The 27,974-nt window shown below is 45.7% G+C and overlaps 1 protein-coding gene across 1 annotated transcript; it reads left to right on the forward strand.

Annotated features, from left to right (window-relative positions):
• The first annotated feature begins 400 nt into the window (after positions 1-400).
• On the forward strand, positions 401-26,744 carry abitram (actin binding transcription modulator). The gene is made up of 6 exons (XM_078227758.1): positions 401-668; positions 18,796-18,847; positions 19,372-19,501; positions 23,121-23,197; positions 26,324-26,393; positions 26,480-26,744. The coding sequence occupies exons 1-6, from the start codon at positions 599-601 to the stop codon at positions 26,666-26,668; spliced, it is 588 nt and encodes a 195-aa protein (XP_078083884.1). The 5' UTR covers positions 401-598; the 3' UTR covers positions 26,669-26,744.
• The last annotated feature ends 1,230 nt before the right edge of the window (positions 26,745-27,974 follow it).

Below are 27,974 nucleotides of genomic sequence, written 5' to 3' on the forward strand. Positions count from 1 at the left end.
GTCCAGACCTCCCTGGGTGGGATTTTACAGCTTCGCTTGAGCAAAATTGGAAACTCTGACCCCCCCGCCAGAAGTCAACGGATATTTCCATTGTCCGCCCCTTGCCCGCTCTGGTTCCGTGGCGGGTGAGGCGGTACAATTCTGCGCCTTTCTCTCCTCAGAGGCTGTCAGACCTGTTGAGATTTTCCAGCATTTTCTGTTTTTGTGTGAATGGGGGAACAGAGGTGTGTGTGTGTGTGTGTGTGAAGTCAGATCTCCTAGAGCTATATAACTTTTTTGGGACCACAGGCTGCAGTGACTGTTGGATCTGCTGGTTACCAAAGTTTGAAGTGATCTCACTTTGAGACTGGGAAAGGCTGGGGCTTCATGGAGTGGATTTGCTGCAGTTAGTTATCCGGGTGGCTGCTGCACAGGTAGATGATTGCTCAGAGCAGCAGCAGGAGGAGGAGGTGCCCCAGGATGGACATTTGCTTCACACGAGTTCCTAACTCTCTGTAAATAAGATGCCAGTGACAGACATGAGTGAGCAGCGGAGGAGCTGACCCGGACCCGGGGCCGCAGCTGTTTCCGCTCGGTTGCTAGGAGATAGCAGCTTCCGATGGCGGGGGAGGCGGCGCGGGCCTGGCCCTCCGTGGTGGATCGTTACTTCAGCCGCTGGTATAAGACAGGTAGGGCCGGTGCTGCCGGGTCGGAGGAGCCGGGCTGTGTGGGCTCCGGAGCAGCGTGCCTCGGGGGGGGGGAAAGCGAGGATCGGCGACCCAACAGCGGCCGCCCGAACTTTCCAGAGGAGTGGCCGAGGGAAGGCGAGGCCTCGCCCTCACCCCGGGGAGGCTGAGGGTGAGGGCGGCGGGCCTGGAGCGAGAGGGGACGGGGGGAGGGGGTGACGGAGCGGGCCGGGGGAGCTGGGTGGGGGGGTGGCATGGGAGCTGGGTGGGGGGGTGGCGTGGGAGCTGGGTGGGGGGGTGGCATGGGAGCTGGGTGGGGGGGTGGCATGGGAGCTGGGTGGGGGGGGTGGCGTGGGAGCTGGGTGGGGGGGTGGCGTGGGAGCTGGGTGGGGAGGGTGGCGTGGGAGCTGGGTGGGGAGGGTGGCGTGGGAGCTGGGTGGGGAGGGTGGCGTGGGAGCTGGGTGGGGAGGGTGGCGTGGGAGCTGGGTGGGGAGGGTGGCGTGGGAGCTGGGTGGGGAGGGTGGCGTGGGAGCTGGGTGGGGAGGGTGGCGTGGGAGCTGGGTGGGGGGTGGCGTGGGAGCTGGGTGAGGGGGTGGCGTGGGAGCTGGGTGAGGGGGTGGCGTGGGAGCTGGGGGGGTGGTGGCGCGGGGGCTGGGGGGGGTGGTGGCGCGGGGGCTGGGGGGGGTGGTGGCGCGGGGGCTGGGGGGGGTGGTGGCGCGGGGGCTGGGGGGGGTGGTGGCGCGGGGGCTGGGGGGGGTGGTGGCGCGGGGGCTGGGGGGGGTGGTGGCGCGGGGGCTGGGGGGGGTGGTGGCGCGGGGGCTGGGGGGGGTGGTGGCGCGGGGGCTGGGGGGGGTGGTGGCGCGGGGGCTGGGGGGGGTGGTGGCGCGGGGGCTGGGGGGGGTGGTGGCGCGGGGGCTGGGGGGGTGGTGGCGCGGGGGCTGGGGGGGTGGTGGCGCGGGAGCTGGGGGGGTGGTGGCGCGGAGGCTGGGGGGGGGTGGTGGCGCGGGAGCTGGGGGGGGTGGTGGCGCGGGAGCTGGGGGGGGTGGTGGCGCGGGAGCTGGGGGGGGTGGTGGCGCGGGAGCTGGGGGGGGTGGTGGCGCGGGGGCTGGGGGGGTGGTGGCGCGGGGGCTGGGTGGGTGGTGGCTGGGTGGGTGGTGGCTGGGTGGGTGGTGGCTGGGTGGGTGGTGGCGCGGGGGCTGGGGGGGGTGGTGGCGCGGGGGCTGGGGGGGGTGGTGGCGCGGGGGCTGGGGGGGGTGGTGGCGCGGGGGCTGGGGGGGGTGGTGGCGCGGGGTCTGGGGGGGTGGTGGCGCGGGGGCTGGGGGGGGGGTGGTGGCGCGGGGGCTGGGGGGGGGGTGGTGGCGCGGGGGCTGGGGGGGTTGGTGGCGCGGGGGCTGGGGGGGGGGGTGGTGGCGCGGGGGCTGGGGGGGGGGGTGGTGGCGCGGGGGCTGGGGGGGGGGTGGTGGCGCGGGGGCTGGGGGGGGGTGGTGGCGCGGGGGCTGGGGGGGGGTGGTGGCGCGGGGGCTGGGGGGGGTGGTGGCGCGGGGGCTGGGGGGGGTGGTGGCGCGGGGGCTGTGGCGCGGGGGCTGGGGGGGGTGGTGGCGCGGGGGCTGTGGCGCGGGGGCTGGGGGGGTGGTGGCGCGGGGGCTGGGGGGGTGGTGGCGCGGGGGCTGGTGGCGCGGGGGCTGGGGGGGGTGGTGGCGCGGGGGCTGGGGGGGGTGGTGGCGCGGGGGCTGGGGGGGGTGGTGGCGCGGGGGCTGGGGGGGGTGGTGGCGCGGGGGCTGGGGGGGTGGTGGCGCGGGGGCTGGGGGGGTGGTGGCGCGGGGGCTGGGGGGGTGGTGGCGCGGGGGCTGGGGGGGTGGTGGCGCGGGGGCTGGGGGGGTGGTGGCGCGGGGGCTGGGGGGATGGTGGCGCGGGGGCTGGGGGGGGTGGTGGCGCGGGGGCTGGGGGGGGTGGTGGCGCGGGGGCTGGGGGGGGTGGTGGCGCGGGGGCTGGGGGGGGTGGTGGCGCGGGGGCTGGGGGGGGCTGGTGGCGCGGGGGCTGGGGGGGTGGTGGCGCGGGGGCTGGGGGAGGGGGTGGCGCGGGGGCTGGGGGAGGGGGTGGCGCGGGGGCTGGGGGAGGTGGTGGCGCGGGGGCTGGGGGAGTGGGTGGCGCGGGGGCTGGGGGAGTGGGTGGCGCGGGGGCTGGGGGAGTGGGTGGCGCGGGGGCTGGGGGAGGGGGTGGCGCGGGGAGGCTGGGGGAGGGGGTGGCATGGGGGCTGGGAGAGGGGGTGGCGCGGGGGAGGGGGTGGCGCGGGGGAGCGGGTGGCACTGGGGCAATGGGAAATGAAAGACCTGCCACTATTCAGCCATCCTGAGCAGGAGCGGCGACGTCCCAGCCTGAGGGTTGGTCTGCCTTGCTGCTGGGAGAGACTGAGGCTGGCTTCAGTGGTTCAAAGTTTGTTTATTAGTGTCACATGTCGACTTACATTAACACTGCAATGAAGTGACTGTGAAAATCCCCTAGTCGTCTCACTCAGGCCGCTGTTATGGTACACTGAAGGAGAACACCACTGTAGTGGGTCGGATCTCAAACAATGACGAGACGGAGTACAGGAATGAGATAGAGAATCTGGTGAACTGGTGCGGCAACAATAATCTCTCCCTCAATGTCAACAAAACGAAGGAGGTTGTCATCGGCTTTAGGAAATGTAGAGGAGAACATGCCCCTGTCTACATCAACGGGGACGAAGTAGAAAGTCGAGAGCTTCAAATTTTTAGGTGTCCAGATCACCAACAACCTGTCCTGGTCCCCCCATGCCAACATTATACTTAAGAAAGCCCACCTACGCCTTTACTTTCTCAGAAGGCTAAGGAAATTTGGCATGTCAGCTACGACTCTCACCAACTTTTACAGATGCACCATAGAAAGCATTCTTTCTGATTGTATTACAGCTTGGTATGGCTCCTGCTCTGTCCAAGAAACTACAAAAGGTCGTGAATTTAGCCCAATCCATCATGCAAACCAGCCTCCCATCCATTGACTCTTGTCTACACTTCCCGCTACCTCGGCAAAGCAGCCAGCATAATTAATGACCCTGGACATTCTCTCTTCCACTTCTTCTGTCGGGAACAAGATACAAAAGTCTGAGGTCATGTAGCAGCTGACACAAGAACAGGTTCTTCCCTGCTGCCATCAGATGTTTAAATGGACCTACTTCGCGTTAAGTTGATCTCTCTCTCCACGCTAGCTATAACTGTAACATTACATTCTACACTCTCTCGTTTCCTTCTCTATGAATGGTATGTTTTGTCTGTGCAGTGTGCAAGAAACAATACTTTTCACTGTATGCTAATACATGTGACAATAATAAATCAAATCAAAATTTAGCGTGGCCAATGTCCAAACCAGCAGGTCTTTCGGACTGTGGGAGGAAAGCAGAGAACCCGGGGCAAACCCATGCAGACTCCACACACACAGTGACCCAAGCCGGGAATCAAACCCAGGTCCCTGGCGCTGAGAGGCAGCAGTACTAACCACTGTGCCACCGTGTGTGTTTCTGTGTTAGCTGAGAGAAAAGAGCAGCCAGGGTTGGTGATGGTTATCTCACGACCTTTTTGAGTGAGGAGATTAGTTTGAGTTTCAACTTCCCCATCAGTTCAGGGGAAGATTTTAGCTTCCCTGCCTGAATTTATCAAGTGTGGAACCATAGCCCAGAGAGGAGGATGGATGGATGGAGAAGGAAAAGAAAACCTTGAAGAATAAGACTTTTAGGAGTGCCTTTTTGTAAAGGATCGCCCAGATGTCTAACCATTAAGTTTTATACATCATTTAAGTCCCGTCTCTAAAGGACTTTCCAACTTTTAAGTGGAAGGAATATTTTGTGGCAATGGTTCCATTGTTTTTAATAGGGTCCTCAATCTGGACATGGCCTGACAAAACTCAGATTTCCAGATAATGGAGTTGGCTCATGAACAGCTGTCTCTTGCGTTTATTACTGCAAAGAACAACTTTTTGTGTCTGAATGTATTGTTCCTACCTCCTTTATTGGTTTATGTTATCCAAATAACATTGTTGAAATGGTTAGCAGAAAATATGACATTTTACAATAAAAGATAGATATTGCAGTCCACCCCAAGAAGTCTAACTTTAAAAAGTAACTAAATGTCATAATGCAGTGAAAACAATTCAAAAATAATTAATTGCCAGTGAAATCTTTTGGATGCCCTGCGAACATGAAAAACAGATTAAATTTATTTCTTGCTAACTAAATAGCTGAAATTTCAAATTGTACCTGAAATTTCAACTGAATTTAAAAGCCTGGGCCTGTTCGAGGCCTGGATCAACCTGCAGGACAATTTGACTCTGCAGAATGAATAGAGTTAACTCTGGAATCTGCTTGATTCTGTTGTTCTTAAAAATGTCAATAGCATCAGAGAAGTTCAGCTTTTACAAACTAATATTTATTCACATGGTGATTATTTTGAAGTGGAGATGCCGGCGTTGGACTGGGGTAAACACAGTAAGAAGTTTAACAACACCAGGTTAAAGTCCAACAGGTTTATTTGGTAGCAAAAGCCACACAAGCTTTCGGAGCTCTAAGCCCCTTCTTCAGGTGAGTGGGAATTCTGTTCACAATCAGAGCTTATAAAGACACAGACTCAATTTACATGAATAATGGTTGGAATGCGAATACTTACAACTAATCAAGTCTTTAAGAAACAAAACAACATCCCCACACCCCCACTTCTTGCCTTCAAACAACCGCACAACCTCAAACAGACCATTGTCCGCAGCAAACTACCCAGCCTTCAGGAGAACAGTGACCATGACACCACACAACCCTGCCACAGCAACCTCTGCAAGACGTGCCGGATCATCGACACAGATGCCATCATCTCACGTGAGAACACCATCCACCAGGTACACGGTACATACTCTTGCAATTCGGCCAACGTTGTCTACCTGATACGCTGCAAGAAAGGATGTCCCGAGGCATGGTACATTGGGGAAACTATGCAGACGCTGCGACAACGGATGAATGAACACCGCTCGACAATCACCAGGCAAGACTGTTCTCTTCCTGTTGGGGAGCACTTCAGCGGTCACGGGCATTCGGCCTCTGATATTCGGGTAAGTGTTCTCCAAGGCGGCCTTCGCGACACACGACAGCGCAGAGTCGCTGAGCAGAAACTGATAGCCAAGTTCCGCACACACGAGGACGGCCTCAGCCGGGATATTGGGTTCATGTCACACTATTTGTAACTCCCACAGTTGCGTGGACCTGCAGAGTTTCACTGGCTGTCTTGTCTGGAGACAATACACATCTTTTTAGCCTGTCTTGATGCTCTCTCCACTCACATTGTTTTGTTTCTTAAAGACTTGATTAGTTGTAAGTATTCGCATTCCAACCATTATTCATGTAAATTGAGTCTGTGTCTTTATAAGCTCTGATTGTGAACAGAATTCCCACTCACCTGAAGAAGGGGCTTAGAGCTCCGAAAGCTTGTGTGGCTTTTGCTACCAAATAAACCTGTTGGACTTTAACCTGGTGTTGTTAAACTTCTTACTAGATTATTTTGAATGCAGTGTCTTCCTCTAAACCTTCTCTTTTAATAATTCTTGCAAAGTGAAGTAAGCAAAAACAATTTTTTATTTGATTAACTATACTTTTGATGTATTTGATGAAGTTCATTAGCTTTCTACATAATTTCAGGGATAGCATAGAATCCCTACAGTGCAGAAGGAAGCCATTCGGCCCATCAAGCCTGCACCAACTCTCCGACAGAGCATATTACCCAGGCTCTATCCCTGTAACCCCACTTAATTATACTGCTAATTCCCCCTAACCTACACATCTGTGGACACCAAGGAGCAATTTAGCATGGTCATTCCACCCAACCTGCACATCTTTGGACTTTGGGAGGAAACCAGAGCACCCAGAGGAAACCCACGCAGACACGAGGAGCGCGTGCAAACTCCACACAGGCAGTCACAAAAGCCGGAATCGAACCCAGGTCAACTGAGTGCACTTATTGTTTCAAAGCAGCTTTTGTTACAGGAGGGGTGAGGTGACTCCTCTCCTTGTCTGACCCCGGAGCTGAATTTAAAAAAAGTGATATTGCCTATTAGAACCATAGAAAATTACAGCTCAGAAACAGGCCTTTTGGCCCTTCTTGTCTGTGCCGAACCATTTTTTGCCTAGTCCCACTGACCTGCACTTGGACCATATCCCTCCACACCCCTCTCATCCATGAACCAGTCCAAGTTTTTCTTAAATGTTAAAAGTGACCCCGCATTTACCACTTTATCCGGCAGCTCATTCCACACTCCCACCACTCTCTGCGTGAAGAAGCCCCCCCTAATATTCCCTTTAAACTTTTCTCCTTTCACCCTTAGCCCATGCCCTCTGTTTTTTTTCTCCCCTAGCCTCAGCGGAAAAAGCCTGCTTGCATTCACTCTATCTATACCCATCAAAATCTTATACACCTCTATCAAATCTCCCCTCAATCTTCTACGCTCCAGGGAATAAAGTCCCAACCTATTCAATCTCTCTGTAACTCAGCTTCTCAAGTCCCGGCAACATCCTTGTGAACCTTCTCTGCACTCTTTCAACCTTATTTACATCCTTCCTGTAACTAGGTGACCAAAACTGTACACAATACTCCAAATTCGGCCTCACCAATGCCTTATATAACCTTACCATAACACTCCAACTTTTATACTCGATACTCCGATTTTATAAAGGCCAATGTACCAAAGGCACTCTTTACGACCCTATTCACCTGTGCGTCACTTTTAGGGAATTCTGTACCTGTATTCCCAGATCCCTCTGTTCAACTGCACTCTTCAGAGTCCTACCATTTACCCTGTACGTTCTACTTTGGTTTGTCCTTCCAATGTGCAATATCTCACACTTGTCTGCGTTAAATTCCATTTGCCATTTTTCAGCCCATTTTTCTAGTTGGTCCAAATCCCTCTGCAAGCTTTGAAAACCTTCCTCACTGTCCACAACACCTCCAATCTTTGTATCATCAGCAAACTTGCTGATCCAATTTACCACATTATCATCCAGATTCACTGCTTGTAGCTCGGTAAAGGAGTAAAGCCAGCCAGATTTCTTCAGTTATTAAGTAAGGAGTTAATTTATTACTAAAATTCACTTGGGAAAAGATATAGAAACTATTAACAAGAAGATTTAAAATGTACAAATATATCCAACTTCCCACCAATGCAAAGAATACATGCACAGCTTCGCCAGGCAACGCAAAAAGAAATAAAGTTTTAGAATATCAGATGTTAAAACTAGGCCAAGTTTTTTTTTAAAAAGATCAAGTCAGAAAAGCTAATTACTGATTATCCAAATGCTTGTTCACAACTAGAGAGTCACTTTCTACAGTGGTTGCTGGAGCTTTGGTTTCTCACTGAAACAATTGCTCTGCAGTCATGGCTGGTTGATTCATTTTTCTCTTGATGACAGTGGTATTGAGTTGGAATGCACCTTTAAGTACTCTTGGTTTGCAGTAACAATGTCTTCTGGTGGGTTTTCAAACCACAAACAGAGCTCAGCTTTGTTGAGAGACATTTTAGAGATGGGGGTAGTGCAAGGCCGTTACCCCTACTTTCTGTCCCTGTTAGTTCAAATTCAATATATTTTACACCCAAGAGTTGGCCTTGACCGATGACCTCTGTCTGATACCAACCTGGGGCTTATCTTGGCTACTGTCTCTGAGTGTTCTATAGACGCTGTGTCTCCTCAAAGTGCCAACACAAATGCAATTTGATTTATTATTGTCACATGGATTAGTACACAGTGGAAAGTATTGTTTCTTGCGTGCTATACAGACAAAGCAAACTGTACGTAGAGAAGGAAAGGAGAGAGTGTAGTGTTACAGTCATAGCTAGGGTGTAGAGAAAGATCAACTTAATATAGGGTAGGTCTATTCAAAAGTCTGATGGCAGCAGGGAAGAAGCTGTTCTTGAGCCGGTTGGCACGTGTCCCCAGACTTTTGTATCTTTTTCCCAACGGAAGAAGGTGGAAGAAAGCATGTCTAGGGTGCGTGAGGTCCTTAATTATGCTGGCTGCTTTACCAAGGCAACGGGAAGTGTAGACAGTGTCAGTGGGTGGGAGACTGGTTTGAGTGATGGATTGAGCTACATTCACGACCCTTCGTAGTTTCTTGCAGTCATGGACAAAGCAGGAGCCATACCAAGCTGTGATACAACCAGAAAGAATGCTTTCTATGGTGAATCTGTAAAAGTTGGTGAGAGTTGTAGTGGACATGCCAAATTTCCTTAGTCTTCTGAGAAAGTAGAGGCGTTGGTGGGCTTTCTTAATGATAGTGTTGGCTTGGAGGGACCAGAACAGGTTGTTGGTAATCTGAACACCTAAAAACCTGAAGCTCTCGACCATTTCTACTTCGTCATAGGTGTATAACGAGTATAGCAGGGGGCTAAGGACACAACCTTGTGGGGCACCAGTGTTGAGGATGAACGTAGAGGAGGTGTTGTTGCCTTTCCTTACTGATTGCAGTGTGTGGGTTAGAAAGTTCAGGATCCAGTTGCAGAGGGAGGAGCCGAACCCAAGGCCATGGAGTTTGGAAATGAGTTTTGTAGGAATATCAGTGTTGAAGGCTGAGCTGTAGTCAATAAATAGGAGTCTGTCATAGATTCTTTGTTATCCCAGTGTTCCAGGGTTGAGTGCAGGGCCAGGGAGATAACATCTGTTGTGGACCTGTTGTGATGGTCGGCAAACTGTAGTGGATCCAGGCAATCTGGGAGGCCGGAATTGATTCATGCCATGACTAACCTTTCGAAGCACTTCATAATGATGGATGTCAGAGCCACTGGACAATAGTCATTAAGGCACGTTGCTTGGCACTTCTTTGGTACTGGGATGATGGCCGTCTTCTTGAAACAGATAGGGACTTAAGATTGTTGTGAAGAGAGGTTGAAGATATCTGCAAATACCCCGACCAGCTGGCCTGTGAAGGATCTGAGTGCTCGTCCGGGTAAACCATCTGGGACAATCGCTTTCTGTGGGTTGATCTTCGAGAAGGCTGCTCTGACGTCTGCAATGGTGACCTCGGATAAAACTTTGTCCAAAGCTTCTGGGCGGGAGGGCGTGTTTTCACTGACCTCTTGCTCAAAATGGGCATAGAATGCTCATCCGGGAGGGGTGCATTGGTTCCAACCATTTTACATGCCTTCATCTTGAAGCCTGTTATGTCTTGCAGACCTTGCCATAGTCAGCAGGGGTCTGTGTGGCGAGCCTGGGACTCTAGCTTGGTCTGGTACTGTCTTTTGGCATCTTTGATGAATCTCCTTGGATCATAGGGCGGCACGGTAGCACAGTGGTTAGCACTGCTGCTTCACAGCTCCAGGGTCCCAGGTTCGATTCCCGGCTTGGGTCACTGTCTGTGTGGAGTTTGCACATTCTCCTCGTGTCTGCGTGGGTTTCCTCCGGGTGCTCCGGTTTCCTCCCACAGTCCAAAGATGTGCGGGTTAGGTTGATTGGCCAGGTTAAAAATCGCCCCTTAGAGTCCTGGGATGCGTAGGTTAGAGGGATTAGCGGGTAAAATATGTGGGGGTCGGGCCTGGGTGGGATTGTGGTCGGTGCAGACTCGATGGGCCGAATGGCCTCCTTCTGCACTGTAGGGTTTCTATGATTTCTATATCTGGCTTTCTTGTATAGGCTATGGTTGCCTGACTTGAATGCCTCAGACCTGGACTTCAGCAAGCAGTGGATATCCCTGTTCATCCATGGTTTCCGGTTGGGAAACACGCAGATTTGCTTCGTTGGCACATAGTCTTCTACACACTTACTAATGAAGTCAGTTACTGTAGTGGTGTACTCGTTCAGGCTAGTCGCAGAGGTTTTAAATACTGACCAGTCTGCTGACTCTAAGCAGTCCCATAGGAGATCATCGGATTCCTCAGACCAACATTGCACAACTTTCTACTCCCGTTTCAGTTTTTGCTTGTAATCTGGGAGGAGGAGCACAGCTTTGTGGTCTGATTTGCCAAAGTGTGGGCGGGCGATAGAGCAGTAAGCATGTTTGATATTTGTGAAGCAGTGGTATAGGATGTTTATCTTGGCTGGGGACTTCAATTAGGCCAACCTCAAGAGCATCCTACCAAGATCGGATGCTCTTGAGCTTGGCCTAATTGAAGTCCCCGACCAAGATAAACAAGACCTCGGGATGTTTCGTCTCAAGGAGTGGTGTATGTTTTGTCCAGCACGGTCTTCACGTCCGTGTGGGATGAGATGTAAACTGCTGTCAGGATAACAAAGGTGAACTTCTGCAGAAGGTAGTAGGGTCAGCATTTTAGCGTCAGGTATTCTAGGTCCAGGGAGCAGAAACTTGTCGGTGTTGCTACATCTAGGTGGCACGAGGTGTTGATTGGGGGGTACAGGCCGCCCTGCCTGAGGCTGCTGTACAGTCCATTTGGTGGATTGAGAAGCCGTCTGGTTGTGGGGTACAGTCCGGTGAAGCAGGAGAGTGAGCCATCTCTCCGTGAAACATTGTACGCAGCAGAACAGAGTACGCAGCAGTTCCTCAGTTCTCTTTGAAAAGTGAATCTGCCTTTTATTTCATCTAGCTTGTTTTCCGGAGATTGGACATTGACTAGTCTCCTTTGTTTAGCAAAATTATTTTCACAAAGTTCAATACACATCTCCAGTGAATCATGTTACAAATGAGTATTCTACATAGCACTTCTTCATTCTTTATAAGAAATTACATTCTATTCTATAGGGGTGCCATAGTGGCACAATGGTGGTTAGCACTGCTGTCTCACAACTCAAGGGATTTGGCCTTGGGTGACTATGGAATTTGTATGTTCTCCTGGTGTCAGTGTGGGTTTCTTCTGGGTGCTGCAGTTTCCTCCCACAGTCCAACAATGTGCAGGTTAGGTGGATTGGCCATAATAAATTAGCCCTTAGTGTCCAAAGAGGTGTCAATTAGAGGGTTTAGCCATGGTAACTTCACAAGATTACAGGGATAGGGCGGAGGGAAGGGTCTGGTGGGATGCCCTTTCGGAGGGTTGGTGCAGACTCGATGGGCCAAATGGCCTCTTTCTGCACTGGAGAGACTCTATGGTTCTTTATCCTATCTGTATTTTTAAAATTGTGAAAAAAAGTTTGTCACAAAACACATCATCTAATGAATTGCCATTTAGTGTAGTCAGTTATTCTCGAAGTAAATGTGACAGCCAGTTAACACACAGCAAGATCCCATGAATTTGATAACCAATAAACCTGTTTTAAGTAGAAATTGAACATGTTGAAGCAGGTCAGGCAGCATCAATGGCAATCGAAATTTGCTCTACTTCAATGTCAATGCAGGGAGGAACATTGGCCATGTTATAGTACCATTTAATCTTTTAAGCATCCACCTGAACAGGCAGGTAGCGTCTCAATTTAAGATAGCTGCTCTGAAAATACAACACACTTCAGTACTGCACTAGAACATCAGCATAATATGGGATCACAGGTTGAATACTGAATTTGGTCTCCATCTTTAAGGAAGGATGTAAGCGTGGTGGCGATGGTTCAGAGGAAGTTTACTTGATTGATACTGGAATAAGTGGGTGCCTTATTGTAATAAGTCTTGTTCACCACTTACGGGGAAAACAACACTTTTATTTACAGCTAAAGGCTTCATCGCCTCGTGGCTGCAGCCAGTTCCCAAGATGGTTCTGGAACAGAAATCCCTGCTTATTGGGTGAATGCCCGACCTTGTCCCTGTCCTTGGTTTCCAGGGTCATGTGACCTTAGAGGGGAAAGACGTGGTGATTGTCCCTTTAAGTTTTTTAATATAATTGATAATCAATTTACTCAGTCCCCGATTAATTGAACATTTAACACACAAATCTATTCCATTTTAAATTAAATCTTCCAGGTGGTTTCTAATTCCTAGTGGAACAGTGTAACTCCTCTGTCTGGGTGCTTCCACTGGAATGCTGTTGGTAGAAACCACAAACACGGGTGTCTCTTCAGGCATCTCCGTTCCATCTGTTTCTAAGGGGATGTCAGTTGCACCTGTAACAGGATGACCAGGTACTTCAAGGTTTCCAGGTGACAATATAGCTCCTGAGGGCAATACTGACAGCTGGGGAATCTCTCACTCTCTCAAATGGTCTAAGTGTTTCCAGATGATCCTTCCTTCTATGTCCACTTGATAAGACAAGTCCAGTTTTGGATACAATGATTCCAGGGACCCAATTCAACCCACTTCCAAAATCTTCACATACACAGCTTCATCCACTGAAAATAACTGTGTTGACATGCATGAACCATGGTTTGTCTTTGCACTGCTTTGGCTGGCCTCCACTCTCCCCAGCAGATGTAGAAACATGAGGCTCAGTCTTGTTCTGAGACAATGGTTCATTAACAACTCTGCTGGCGGGACTCCTGTAAGGTGCAGTTCTAATGTGCCTGATATCACTGAGGCTGGTGAAGTTCTGAGACTCAGCACTTGAAGGCTGCTCCATTACGTAAGAACTAGGAGCAAGGGTAGATAATTTAGCCCCTCAAGCCTGCTCCGCCATTTAATATAATCATGGCTGATCTCATCTTAGCCTCAATTCCACTTTCCTGCCAGTTCATCTTAGCCCTTCAAACCCTTACTAATTAAAAATCTGATCACCTCTTCCTTAAATTTAGTCGATGTCCTGGCATCACCATGCGCTGGGGTAGTGAATTCCACGTGACCCTTTGAGAAGTAATTTCTCATCTCTGTTTGAAATCTACTACCTCTTATCCTAAAACTATGATCTCTTATTCTAGACTGCCCCACAAGAGGAAAAATCCTCTCTACATCTACCCTGTCAATCCCCTTTTAGCATCTTATATACATCAATGAGATCTCCTCTCAAACTCCAGGTCGTGATCTAAACTCACCAATCTTGCTTCATAAGACAAACCCCACATCTCTGAAATCTTAATCTAGTGAATCTCTGAACCACCTCCAATGCAGCTACATCCCTCCTCTAGTAAGGGGACCAAACTGTACGCACTATTCTAAGTGCGGTCTTACTAATGCTTTGTACAGTAGCAGTAACACTTAACTAGTTTTATATTCTATTCCTTTAGCAATAAAAGCGAGGATTCCATTTGCATTCCTTATTACCTGCATACTAGTTTTCTGTGATTCCTGCATGAAGACACACAGATCCCTCTTCACTGATACACTTTAACATTTCTCTCCGTTTAGGTGATCATTTGGTATTTTCTCTGCCAAAATGGATAACATCACACTTATCCACATTGAACTCCACCTGACAAATTTTGTCCCACAATCATAATTAAATTTCTTATTTAATTATTGCGGCTTACTATCCCACCTATTTTAGTGTAATCTGCAATTTTGGCTATGGTACTTACTATTCCTGCATCCAAATCATTAACATAGATTGTAAATAGTTGGGGTCCGAGGACCAAAATTTGTGGCACCCCATTAGTCACATTCCATCAACCGGAAAAAACCATTTATCCTGACTCTCTACTTTCTGTTGGTTCGCTAATCCTCTATCCAAATTAATAAATTATCCCTAATCTCATGTGAACTAACCTTGTGTATTAACCTCTTGTGTGGCCTTCTGGAAGTCCAGATATACTACATCGTCAGACAATATTTAACTCTCATATTCTGTGGTTAGAAAAACATTGGCGTAATTTCACTGTGATGTGCAATGTCGGAGACTTCACCTCAAACACTTCCACTACCACTTTGTGCATTGACAAGGAGCAAAAACATTGTGCCCATGAATGGACAAACATAATCAATATGGACTCGTACCATGGCTGGCCAGGCCACTTCCAAGGATGCAGTTGGGCTGCAACAGGCAACCTTTGTTGCAATTGGCATTGTTCACAGTGCTTGACTAGGCCTTCAGTGTTGGAATCAATGGCTGGCCACCAGACATAATTCTTGGTGAGCATCCTTATCTTGGTTCTCTTGGCAACACAACTCATCTTTTCATGTAAAATATGGTTTCATCTCTTCAGAAACTGACTCATTAGTTAAACCTATTAGATCCAGTGCCTCACTTTAGACAGCAGTGGATACCGACTGGTCCAGTATTTGATCTGTTTCACCAAGTCTGGCAACGTGACCAAAAAATTCAACCCCATAACAATTTCCTGCAGTACTGAGGGAGGTACAACACACTCTTGGAAAGATAGACAACAAGTGAATCTGCATTCAACTATATGTATTTCAGGCTGGTGCTTGGAGGTGTACTCAGGCGGAGAGGATTAACACCGAACACTAACTTCTTGCCAATGTGGTTGGCCAAATAGCCTTGTCTTCTTTAAAAAGACCCAAAAACAGTTTGTGATCAGAAACGATGGTAAAGTGCCTACCGTACAAATACTGGTGGAATTTCTGGACGTCGTAAATTATTGATAATCCTTTCTCAATTTGAGAGTAACCTTTTTCAGCTTCTGAGAGGGTTCTTGAGACATGCCCCATTGGCCTTTCAGATCCATCGTCCATTTCTTGGGGTAACACCACAACAATGCCAATTTCTTAGACATGTTGAAATGTTCTAACAAGGTCGAGGAATGCAGCAATTGCTTTACTTTATTAAAGCTTCTTTCTGGGAAGTCTTCCAAAACCAATGCTAGTTTAGTGCTTTAGTAGCATGTGCAAGGGGGCCAATAACGTCAACTAATTTGGTAAAATGCCCATAGTAATTCACCATTCCTAAATTTCATTTGCACTCAGATGTGTGGTATGTGTGACTCTATTCAGTTTTGTATAAGATTGACTTCTGGCCAGCTTTGCATACAGGTCTTCAATCTTTGGAATTGGATATTTATCCAATTTGGCAGCCTTATTAACTGTTAACTTGTAACCACAAATGTGGACAATGCAGGTTCCCATCCCAGTTGGTGATCGGTGCCATTCTGTGCGCTTTGTAACTCTTGTGCACCCTTTTCAGTGCTCTGCATTGCCAGCCAGCAATATCTTAAAGGTGATGGAGGTGGGCTCATTGGATGTTTTTAAAGTGGTGGTGGGTAGATTCTTATTAGGCAAAGGAATCATATGTTATCAGGAGTAGATGGGAATGTGGAATTTGAAACACAAACCGATCAACCATGATCTTATTGAAATGCAGAGCAGGCTCGAGTGGCTGAGTGGCCGACTACTCCTGTTTCATAGGTTTTGTATTTTGTATAAATTTATGTGCTCAATTCCTGGAGCAGCATTTGAACCCCTAACCTTCCGAATCAGTTGCAAGGAGGAAAGGCATGAAGGATTGCATATTTGCAGGTATAGAAATTGGAAGTCTGAAAATCAGATGTGAATGTGTTTCGGTTTGAAATGCAAAGATTTGGATTGATGTTTTATGCCAGGAAGCTGTTGTGGTAAAAGATTGAAACCACTCATCTGTAGGTTGCAGTAACAGAAACTTTATTCACAAGCATGCTTGGGAGACACATCCTTTTCCTACGGGGTGTCTGTCTTAAACAAAAGCTGTGTAACATCTTTGTATCTTTTGCTTATCACACTTGCACTATAAAACTCTAATTAGCAGAATTACACAGGATGCAGCTGACCCCTTTATCTCACTGATGGCTGTGCGTTTCTTACCTATCCTATGAAGCTCATTGGGAATGTAACAATCACAAACTCAATCATCATGCTGAGAAAGAGTGCTAATAACTTCCATTAAAGCTATTAATGTTCAAACACTACATTTGCCTATTTCAAGCTATTATGGCTTAATGCCTTTGTTTATGAATGATTCCTGTGATGATAGAAATACTGTTTCCATCTGCCGATGTGGAGTAAATCTACTTGTTGGAGGATGATGTAAACAGGGAATTTTTGAATTATGTGTAGATATGAGTGAGGGGGGGGGGATGTTTGAATTCAGGATATTTCCTGAAAATATGCATGCATATTTTGTGCAAAGTGTGTTATTATATGTGTATTTTGTTATTTCCAGCTGGTGCTGTTAGGCAGGCTGCCTCTGTCAGCCTGTTAAATATAGTACACAATTCTTCTCAATTTTGTTAGGGTATCAATCAGAAACCCAAGGTATATTATGAACATAAGAACATAAGAAATAGGAGCAGGAGTAGGCCATCTAGCCCCTCGAGCCTGCCCCGCCATTCAATAAGATCATGGCTGATCTGACGTGGATCAGTACCACTTACCCGCCTGATCCCCATAACCCTTAATTCCCTTACCGATCAGGAATCCATCCATCCGCGCTTTAAACATATTCAGCGAGGTAGCCTCCACCACCTCAGTGGGCAGAGAATTCCAGAGATTCACCACCCTCTGGGAGAAGAAGTTCCTCCTCAACTCTGTCTTAAACCGACCCCCCTTTATTTTGAGGCTGTGTCCTCTAGTTTTAACTTCCCTACTAAGTGGAAAGAATCTCTCCGCCTCCACCCTATCCAGCCCCCGCATTATCCTATAAGTCTCCATAAGATCCCCCCTCATCCTTCTAAACTCCAACGAGTACAAACCCAATCTCCTCAGCCTCTCCTCATAATCCAAACCCCTCATCTCCGGTATCAACCTGGTGAACCTTCTCTGCACTCCCTCCAATGCCAATATATCCTTCCTCATATAAGGGGACCAATACTGCACACAGTATTCCAGCTGCGGCCTCACCAATGCCCTGTACAGGTGCATCAAGACATCCCTGCTTTTATATTCTAGTCAGACTAGACCCCAACAGTTTGTTATTTTGGCATTAATGTGATGCCATGATGCTGTACTCTAGGCACATTGACATTGAGAAGCTTTTATCAAAACAAATTTGATTTAACAACACAGTTTAGCTATAACAAATGAATTCGCTTAACTTTTAACAATTGAACAGTACTTAATCAAGACAAGATACAATTCTTAATTGCTAACCTCTTTACTGAGTTCCAATTCAAGCAATATTCCTCTTGAACCCTCTCCTTAAAATAAGTTAGCAAAATACAGGCATGCTTGCTTATGTCAGATTAACAGTCCTAAAGCTTTCAAACCCCTCTGGAGAGAGAGAGAGACAGAGACATGTCTTGCTTCTTTCAGAATCAGGCACTAGCTGCTTGTATTGAAAAAATGAAACTGAAAGTGTTTCTTCCCTGTGAGCACATTACTCTGTCGCTGTCAAGCAACCTAATCAAAACTATACTCTGAAACCCCAGGGGAAACCTAAGTGACACAAATGCATTAGCTCAGCTTAAAACAAACACCCCAGGTACTTATCCTGTCCTCCCAACAACCAATTTAAAAGATCTCTTAGACAAAACAGCACCCTGCAAAACAGATCTGAATTTTAAAAAAGAAACATGATATACATATAATTTCTTAAAGTCACACTAGCTTCTTGCCAAGTCCTAAGATCTCTAGAATTCTAGGGTCAAAGAGATTGTAGTGTGAATAAATGGCAGATTTCAATAAGGGGAGAAAAATAAGTAATATGGATTAATACTCAGAGTCACATCACATAGCAAAAGGAATGAACAAAGATGTGGAGATGCTGGCGTTGGACTGGGGTAAGCACAGTAAGAAGTCTCACAACACCAGGTTAAAGTCCAACAGGTTTATTTGGTAGCACGAGCTTTTGGAGTGCTGCCCCTTCATCAGGTGAGTGAAGAGTTGGGTTCACAAACAGGGCATATATAGACACACATTCAATATCAAAATAATGGTTGGAATGCGAGTCTTAACAGGTAATCAAGTCTTTGCAGGTGCAGACAATGCGAATGGAGAGAGGGTTAAGCAAAGGTTAAAGAGTTAAATATACTTCTTTAACCTGTGCATGACCCTCTCTCCATTCGCATTGTCCGCACCTGTAAAGACTTGATTACCTGTTAAGACTTGCATTCCAACCATGATCTTGTAATTGAGTGTGTGTCTATATATGCCCTGTTTGTGAACCCAACTCTTCACTCACCTGATGAAGAGGCAGCGCTCCGAAAGCTCATGCTACCAAATAAACCTGTTGGACTTTAACCTGGTGTTGTGGGAATGAACAAATATAGTACTCAAGAAAATTATAGTAATTTTATAGCATGTACTGGGAAAATGTTTTTTAAGTGCAGTCTATCAAATGTTAGTTGCATTAATGAACCAATTCTTTGAAAATAATAGGGACATTCTCAATATTTTTGACAAGTTTATCTTTGTTCCAGATGTTAAAGGCAAACCCTGTGAAGATCATTGTATTTTACAACATTCTAATAGGTAGGTGCATATGATATATTGCTACGGTGAATTGAAGTCATAGGATCATAAAGAACAATAGGTTTTTCCAGTTTCCTGGCCAATACTTTCCCCTCAACCAACACAACAAGGCAAGTGATTAACTAGCCATTCATCGCAGATTTTTTTGTGAGAACCTGCAGTGTGCATATTTGATGCCATGTTTGACTAAATAAATAGCAATAGTGACTGCACCTCAAAAAGTAATTAATTAGTTGTGAAGTACTTTGAGATATCCTGAGGACATGCTAAACTGCTGATTAAATGAAAGTTCATTTTCCTTTCTATTTCATAACTAAAATGTTCTTCCAAGAATTTATCAGCGGTTCATCTTAATCATATAAGTATACGTGATTAGTCCTTATTGATATCTTTGGAATCCTAAAAATAACCATGTGATTGTTAATCACGTGGTTTTAAATATATAGCTCTTATGTGGACACGTAGTCCTGATATTTTGTCTTTGTGTAAGGTCCTAATTCAAGCCTTTATTTTGATTATAATAGGATATGTGTCATCACTCTGGCAGAATCTCACCCTGTGTTACAGAGTGGGAAGAAAATAAAAAGTATTAATTATCAAATCAGTGCCAACTGTAGTCGACTACAAAACAAGGTCTCAGGAAAATCTAAACGGGTAAGTTTTGTTTTTAGCTCTTTTATTTGAACCTCACCCTGTCTTTCTCCCTTGACCTTAGATGTGGAAGAAAGATGAATACAATAACTGTCAACTCAGTGTAATTTTACTCATTATCAATTTATTTTATTATTCATGGCACTAAAATGGTCATAATAGCGTTTTTGACCATTTTATTTCTTGGATAGAATATTAATTAAGTCCCTGAGCACCCAGTTCAAAAATGGTCTGCACGGTAAGCACACATGCCTATTTCAGATACAGTGGCTTCAATAAGATTTAAAGGAAAAGCTGCTTTATCAATGGTCTCCCATGTTTCTCAACTTAAGCTCGAGAGATTTAGAAAGTGTAAAGGCTGGCTTGTGACATATGGGAGCAAAGTGACGATTTCATCAAATGAATTTGCAGTCTAATGCAATGTCACTTGGGATGTGTGTTGCTGTGTGCTATGTATTACATGTGGCTCTAAATTCTTTTTTCTTGCTCCTGAAGAAATTACTTTTTAGATATATTTCTTTGAAAGTTTATATTTTGTTCAAGAAACTGATTCTGATTATTTATCTAACTGTTTTCAGATTTTCACAGATTAGCTGAGGCGATGTACTGATGGTTTCATTGATCTTTGTACCATGATCCGTCGCACCATTTGCTGACCTGTAAATGTTACGAAGTGCATCCATTATTCAAAGTGCCCCTTTTTTTTCACCCAATGTTTCTGTACTAATTATTTTACAATTCTGTTAAATGGATTTTCATTTTGGTATTGGTGCATGCAAAAGTAATTTCTAATATCGCCAATCAGTTTCTCAGATTAATTTTAAGACCATAAGACCATAAGACATAGGAGCGGAAGTAAGGCCATTCGGCCCATCGAGTCCACTCCACCATTCAATCATGGTTGATTTCAACTCCATTTACCCGCTCTCTCCCCATAGCCCTTAATTCCTCGAGAAATCAAGAATTTATCAATTTCTGTCTTGAAGACGCTCAATGTCTCGGCCTCCACAGCCCTCTGTGGCAATGAATTCCACAGACCCACCACTCTCTGGCTGAAGAAATTTCTCCTCATCTCTGTTCTAAAGTGACTCCCTTTTATTCTAAGGCTGTGCCCCCGCGTCCTAGTCTCCCCTGTTAATGGAAACAACTTCCCTACGTCCATCCTATCTAAGCCGTTCATTATCTTGTAAGTTTCTATCAGATCTCCCCTCAACCTCCTAAACTCCAATGAATATAGATATCTAAGTATAAAGCTATGTTACCAAATGCTTGAATTTGCTGCTCAATATCTATTTCTGTTTATCTTGTGCTTCTGGCTTTGCCTGTTTCAATTCGATATGGTTGGTAGTTTCCCGAGATTTGTTCTCAGCGCCTTTTCTGGAATTAAACTTGTGTCTTCTGTGAAAACAGACACAAAATATTTGTCCACTCTCTCTGCCATTTGCTCATTCCCTATGATAATTTCTCCTGTTTCTCTTCCTTTTTATATACTTACAAAAGCTCTTGCAATCTGTTTTATATTACCGACTTTACTGCCTCATTTTATTAATTTTTGTTTACTCTTTGCTGGTATCTAAAGCGTTTCCCAATCCTCCTCCTTGTTACTATTTTTTGCAATATTGTAAGTCTCTTCTTTTAATCTAACACTGTCCCTAACTTCCTGAGTGAGCCACAGATAAGCCAAACTTATTGAGTTTTTGTTTCTCCATGAAATTAATTTTTGTTGAGGATTTTGAATATTTCTTTACATGTCTCCCACTATTCATTTATAGCCATACCTTTTAGTCATTTTGCTCAATTCACCTAAACCAGTTCTCCCCTCAAACATGCGTAATTGGCTTTGATTAAGTTTAAAATTCTTGTTTGTGATTGGAACATGTCACTTTCAAATTTAATGTAGAATTTGGCAGTATCTTTTACTTTGTCACAACTAATTAGCCTTGCTTCGTTGCACAATACTAAATCTAACATTGCATCATCCCTCTTTGGTTCCAAAATGTATTGGTCCAAGAAATTGTCATGAAACATTCCGCAAACTTCTATTCTAGCCTACTCTTGCCATTAGTCTATATGAAGATTAAGTCCCCCCACAATGATTCTATTGCCTTTGTTGTAATCTCAAATAATTTCTTGTTTAATGCTCTGTCCAAAGGTACAACCACTATTTAAGGGACATATAAACTACTCCCACCGGTGTTTTCTGAATCTTGCTACTTTTAATTTCTACCCATACTGATTCTACTTCATGATCTTGAGAGGTCAGACCCTTCTCTCTAAAGTTTTAATGTTATGCTTTATTATCTGGGCTATCCCTCCTCCTCACCCATTTCATCCATTTTTCTAAAATATTGTGCACCTTGGAACATTTCTTTCCCAATTTGATTACCTTGTAACCATGTTTCTGTAATCGCAATCAAATCTAAATCATTACCTCTAAATTATTGCAAATGCTTTGTGCATTCAGATAAAGAACTTTTAAATTCACATTTACTTCTATTCCCTGCAATGACCTCATTCATTGATATACAATTATTGTTAAACTCTTTGTCCCTCTTGACCCATTCTGCTTGTCTTCACTCACGTTGTTATAATCCTCCGATGCCGCGATCTTTCTCTTTGGGTTTCTAAATCACCCTTCACCTGAACCTCCCACTGCTTGAGTTATACGACTGGCCAGGCGCTGGTCCCAGCTTGGTTCAGGTGTAGCCCATCCCAATGGAATAGCCCATTCTTCCTGACGACTGAGGCCAGTGCGTATGAATCAAAACCCCTTATTCCTACGTGTTTTGAGCCACGTGTTTCTATGGATCAGGTAACAATTCAGATTTTATTACCTTTGATCTGCATTTTAATTTGGAGCCTAACTTCCTTAAATTTTCTTAGGTCGAGCCAGAAATGATGTTCTGCCATGTTATTGGTTCCCATGTGGACCATGACAACTGGATTAGCCCCCTCCCATAGCAAATTCCTCTCCTGTCAAAAGGACATTTCCTTAACCCTGGCAATGGGCAGGCAACACAATCTTCAGCATGCCCAATCATGGCTGTAAAGAATAGTATCCCCACCTCTAACTATACTATCTCCTATCACTACATCATTCTTCTCTGCTCCCCCACTTAGATGGCAACCTTTGCCATGGTGCTCATCCAGCTTGCAGTCTGTCTCCACACGGTTTACAAACACCTCGTATCTGTTGGACAAAGTCAGGCACTGAGACTCTTCCATCACTATCTGTTGGATCCCCATACCAGTCAGATTCACTGTCACATCCGCCTGTCACAGTCCAGTGACCCGACTGCAAAGATCTACCTAGCCTCAGGGGTGTGACTGCATCTTGGTACAAAGTACCAGGTAAGCTTTCCCCCTACTGGATGCATTGCAGTGTCTGCAGCTTGGCCTTCAGCTCTGTGACTCTGAGGTGAAGCTTAAACCAGTAATATTTACTTAGCATTGGCATCATCATTTTTAGCTTTCCAGAGTTTGTATTTGTGACTGTCCTCTGCTGTTAAGCCAGTTTCCTTAGTTGAGGAAAATTGATAGAAATGCAAGTTGGCAGCAATAGATCTTCTTTTCTAGTGAGTCAAATTATTTGATTATATATGTCTGTTTAACTTTGTTTCAGGGTGGACAGTTTTTAACAGAACTTGCCCCATTGTGCAGGATACTGTGTACAGATGGCGAGGAGTACACAATATATAGGCAAGACATTTCTCTTTATTTTGAAGGTCACATCGGTAATAATTCTAAATATGATAATACTACAACTATTGTAAAGTTTGCATAAACTGGACTGTAGTTTACTGTAGTTTTGTGCACTAAATGTTGTAATTAAGATATTCCTGTATGCCTGAAAATCATTTCCCTTTCACAACTTGCATTGAATGGATAAATTTTAACCCTAAATCTCTAGCCCTGAGATGCCCACTTGTCCATACACATGGTAGAGGCACTGTAGTGTCAGATTTAGAGTTGCATGGGTCTCCTGTTGGCTCTTAGTCAGGAGCTTCAGCCATCAGTCACAGAGCCTTGATTTATTTTGTTTATGATGCTGCTGCCCAGGCCAAACACTGTAAATATAAGAAATAGTAATCCATTATCTAGAGGATGGTTTCAGTGAAGGTGATGACTTGATCAGTCTGTAAGTAGCTTCTACAGGTTCACTAAGACCTTGTTGTATGAAGACCTGTCTGCTGCTTTATTCGTACTTGAGAAGTGTGTTTGACTGTGGTGGGAGTAAATTTGTTAGCGCTTAATTTCCTCACCGGATTTCCCCAGTTTGTGCTTAGTTCCAGGTTGTTCCGATGAGAAAAATGGATAGACGTTTGTAATACTCAAACATATGTTTCCAGTGATATCACAGGCAGGGACAGTAAAAAGATTTTGGTTGCTAGAGAGTGATTCAAATCCCGTTTAAATAACAAAGAGGTGACAATTTATCATCACACTGCATGAGCTTCCTCCTATAATTCCAGGAATGGAGTGGGTGAAGCCTGGAGAAGTACAGGAAAATGGAAATCATTTAATGGGTCGGGTAGTTACTCGTTGCACTACATAAATATGGTGAACTCGAAAACAGCATCAATTTTGAAATGGCAAGACAACAGTAGGATTCATTCATTGTGTGCCTAGGGGGTTGAGAAGAATTGTTGGGAAGCCTTATTTCTCATCTGCTTTCATTGCCCCCTTTCATGGATTAATTATACTTTGGTTACTTGGAAGAAGAAAAAATGAATTCAGCGTGTCTGGGAGCTTGTACCGATGAGCACTTAGCCAAATGAACCTGCTATCCACAACAGGTGTATTTCATAGAAAGAAATCATAGAAACCCTACAGTGCAGAAGGAGGCCATTCGGCCCGTCGAGTCTGCACCGACCACAATCCCACCCAGGCCCTACCCCACATATTTACCCGCTAATCCCTCTAACCTACACATCTTAGGATTCTAAGGGGCAATTTTTAACCTGGCCAATCAACCTAACCCGCACATCTTTGGACTGTGGGAGGAAACCGGAGCACCTGGAGGAAACCCACGCAGACACGAGGAGAATGTGCAAACTCCACACAGACAGTGACTCGAGCCAGGAATCGAACCCGGGACCCTGGAGCTGTGAAGCAGCAGTGCTAACCACTGCGCTACCGTGCCGCCCCAACTACGCTACCATGCCATACTGTACCAAGTCTTCATATACATTTAGAGACACAGCGCAGAACTTTCCCAGCCAGGTGGAGGCAAAATTTGTGGGTTGCGAAAGTCTCTGAAATTGGCATTGGGTCAGCGTGATCTTGCCCGAGTTTGGCTTTCCACAGGGCAAGTTGCAAATCCACTGGGGAACCCCGGGTCCAATGGGACCAAAATTGAGGTACTTTAAAAGGCAATTGAGAGTCTTTTTAAGCATAGCATCCTTCATTCCCAACAGTGAACAAGTTCCACACTGTCTCCAACTCACCAGGTTGGGAAAGACAACTGCACAATGGGAACTGATCATAGAATGAAACTAATCTAATGTGAGAAGTGTCAAAGGTGAAATCGACAAAGCTAAGATCAGCCACAGTGAAAGTTATGTACAAATGGAAGCAGTTCCTTCAACCTAAAATCACCAATTTTGTTGGGGACAGAAACTTTGTGGAACTTGTATTGTGTGCCTTGGACCAATGAGGGTAATCTCATTTATTGTGGTTAAACTTGGATCCCGAGTTACAGGGACCCCACTTATTCTGCAGGCATGTTGGGCATCTGAGGAGGAGGTGCAACATGCTCCAGCTCAGCAGCCACAGTTATGGGGGGCAGTAACAGCTGCCATGTCCAAAGCCAAATGCAGCTGGATGGAACAGAGGACCTGGACATAGGGCAGTACTCGGGTCAACTTCTGAGACATTTCAGAGCAGCAAGGTTCTAGATCTGATGGCAGATGATCATAGACCCCCAGAGCCTCTGCTCAAGGTGGCCACCCAGTGCCGATGGATGTTAAGGTGTCCACACCTTTTCACTGCCATGACTTGTTCATCCTTTGGCAATTTTGATTTTAGCAGCTAATTTTCTCTCAGGCAGCCGCAGCAATTGGCTCCTGGGAGACCGAGCTGATCATCCCAGTGAGGGTGTCCCACCACAATGGAGCAGAGAAGAGAAACAGGAGCCATATTACCACCAAGGCTATAATCGAACAAGTAATTGACGTGCTCAAAATGAGGTTCCACTGCCTTGACCAGTCTGGAAGCACCCTTCAAGATACTCTAGCAAGGATGTACAGGATTGTAAATGCAAAATACGGTGGATGCTGGAAATTCGAAGTCCAAATGAAAAGTGCCAGAAAACTCAAGTCTGTCAGCATCTGTGGAGAGAGAAACAAAATTAACATTTCAAGTTGAATATGACTATTCTTCCTTCACCAATGGAGCATTGTTCCTCCCTGTGCAGGAGAGTCTGAACTCCTTACAAGCCAAGCAATGTGCATAGTTAAATCCCAAGAATGATTCTGCTTGTACCATATATTCCATCCCCACTGCCACAATTTTACTTTTGGACACAGTAATACTTTTCTATTTTTTTTGAGACTGTTGATTGGATATGAGGCAATGGAGCCACCCTGTGGCCATATGAAAAATATGTCTCGAGTTGTTGCAGTGTTCTGTTATGGGGAAAATTCTTCACCCCAGGCAAAATGACCAGTGTGATACTTTCAGGAAATAGGGAACAGTTCACAAATGGCAAAAAAAAATGATCCTGGAATGGGAAGTAGGACAGAGAAGTTATTTATCTTCATGGTTACATTAGCTATCATGTGTAAATTTCACTGTTACCTATTAAGTTCCCCCTCCTTTTTATAGTTGTATCAGAGGACGATTATTGGAAGTAAATGAAAATATTCTCCTGGAGCCCAGCCTTCTACAAGAAAAGGTAAAATAAGGAGCATTGCAGACTAACCTATTGGGGTTTATTTTATTTCACTCATACTAATATAAAACTCTTTCTTTCTCCACTAGCCCTCTACAGAAGGATATATTGCTGTTGTGTTACCAAAGTTTGAAGAAAGCAAAAGTATAACACAAAGCTTAATCAACGAGGAGCTGTATCAAGATGTTATTTCAAAGAGACGCAAGGCAGCGGAAGAATTGGGAGATACTAACCTCAAAAGTCTAGACCCTGCATCTCTTAGCAACTGTAGTCCTTGAGTACTTGAAGGTTCTTTTTCCAATAGAAAATATCAGCAGTATGCTTTAAATAAAGGCTTATTGTGTTTGAACAGATGACATTTTCTCGTGAATTAATGGTGTTGACAACTGGGAATGCTTTTTAAAAGAAAATTAATTTTCTTCAGTCCATTCCTCATTGAAAATACACTGTTTAAAGAATAATTTGTAAAGAAATCAGTGTTGGCAGTTGAATTATAGTATTACCCTGTGTTTTGCTGGAAATATCAGATTAAAGCTGTTTTTTTATATTTAAACCTGCCTCGTGAGAAAACTCATGTGGTTTGAAATAATTAAACTCAATACATTTTCAAAGTTCTCAAGATGAAGTATTATGTACAGTGTGAAGGATTGTTGCTGTGCAATAGGACATTTAAATGAAAAACACCGATGAAATAGTAAATATGTTATTCAGAAATGAGATCTTTGTTTCGGGAGATTTTACTAAATCAGTGTTTGCCATACACCCGAAATGTTATTAGATTAACAGACATGGGGGGAGGTATTTTAACATTTGGAGTCTAAGGGCCGGATCCGGGCGTAATGCAGATCCAAGCCCGGAATCCTCTTTGCAGCGTGCCCATACACTTTTTGCCAGTTCCGGTCCGATCCGTGCAGTGGGCGGGGCTTATCGCTGCCGGAACGATCGGAGCTCTGAACTGCGCATGTGCAGTTCGAAAAAAAAATCCGAAGCAGTGCGCCCGGGCGTGAAAGAAAAAAAACAGCGGGGGGGGGGGGGGGGTGGGGTGGACTTGGGAGAATCTTGCAAACTGAAAATAATGTAGCATCTTCTTTGTGCTGCCTAATTATCTATGGGAAAGGTAATTAAACTACAGTGTCCTAGTGAGCAATTAGTGACCTGTATAATAAGATTGGAGGATGGCGAATGTTGTGCCTTTGTTTAAAAAGGGCTGCAGGGATAAGTCTGGGAACTACAGGTCGATGAGCCTCACATCTGTGGTGGGTAAGTTGTTGGAAAGATCTACAGGCATTCAGAGACGCAATGGACTGATTAGGGACAGTCAGCATGACTTTGAGAGTGGAAAATCATGTCTCTCAAATTTGATTGAGTTTTTTGAAGGGGTAACCAAGAAGGTAGATGAGGTCAGTGCAGTTGATGTTGTCTACGTGGACTTTAGCAAGGCCTTTGACAAGGTACCACATGGTAGGTTGTTGCACAAGGTTAAATCTCACAGGATCCAGGGTGATGTAGCTAAATGGATACAAAATTTGCTTCTTGACAGAAGCCAGAGAGTGGTAGTAGAGGATTGTTTTTCAAACTGGAGGC

Source organism: Mustelus asterias, chromosome 2 (assembly GCF_964213995.1).
Source record: "Mustelus asterias chromosome 2, sMusAst1.hap1.1, whole genome shotgun sequence".
In the NCBI taxonomy this organism is placed as follows: Eukaryota; Metazoa; Chordata; class Chondrichthyes; order Carcharhiniformes; family Triakidae; genus Mustelus; species Mustelus asterias.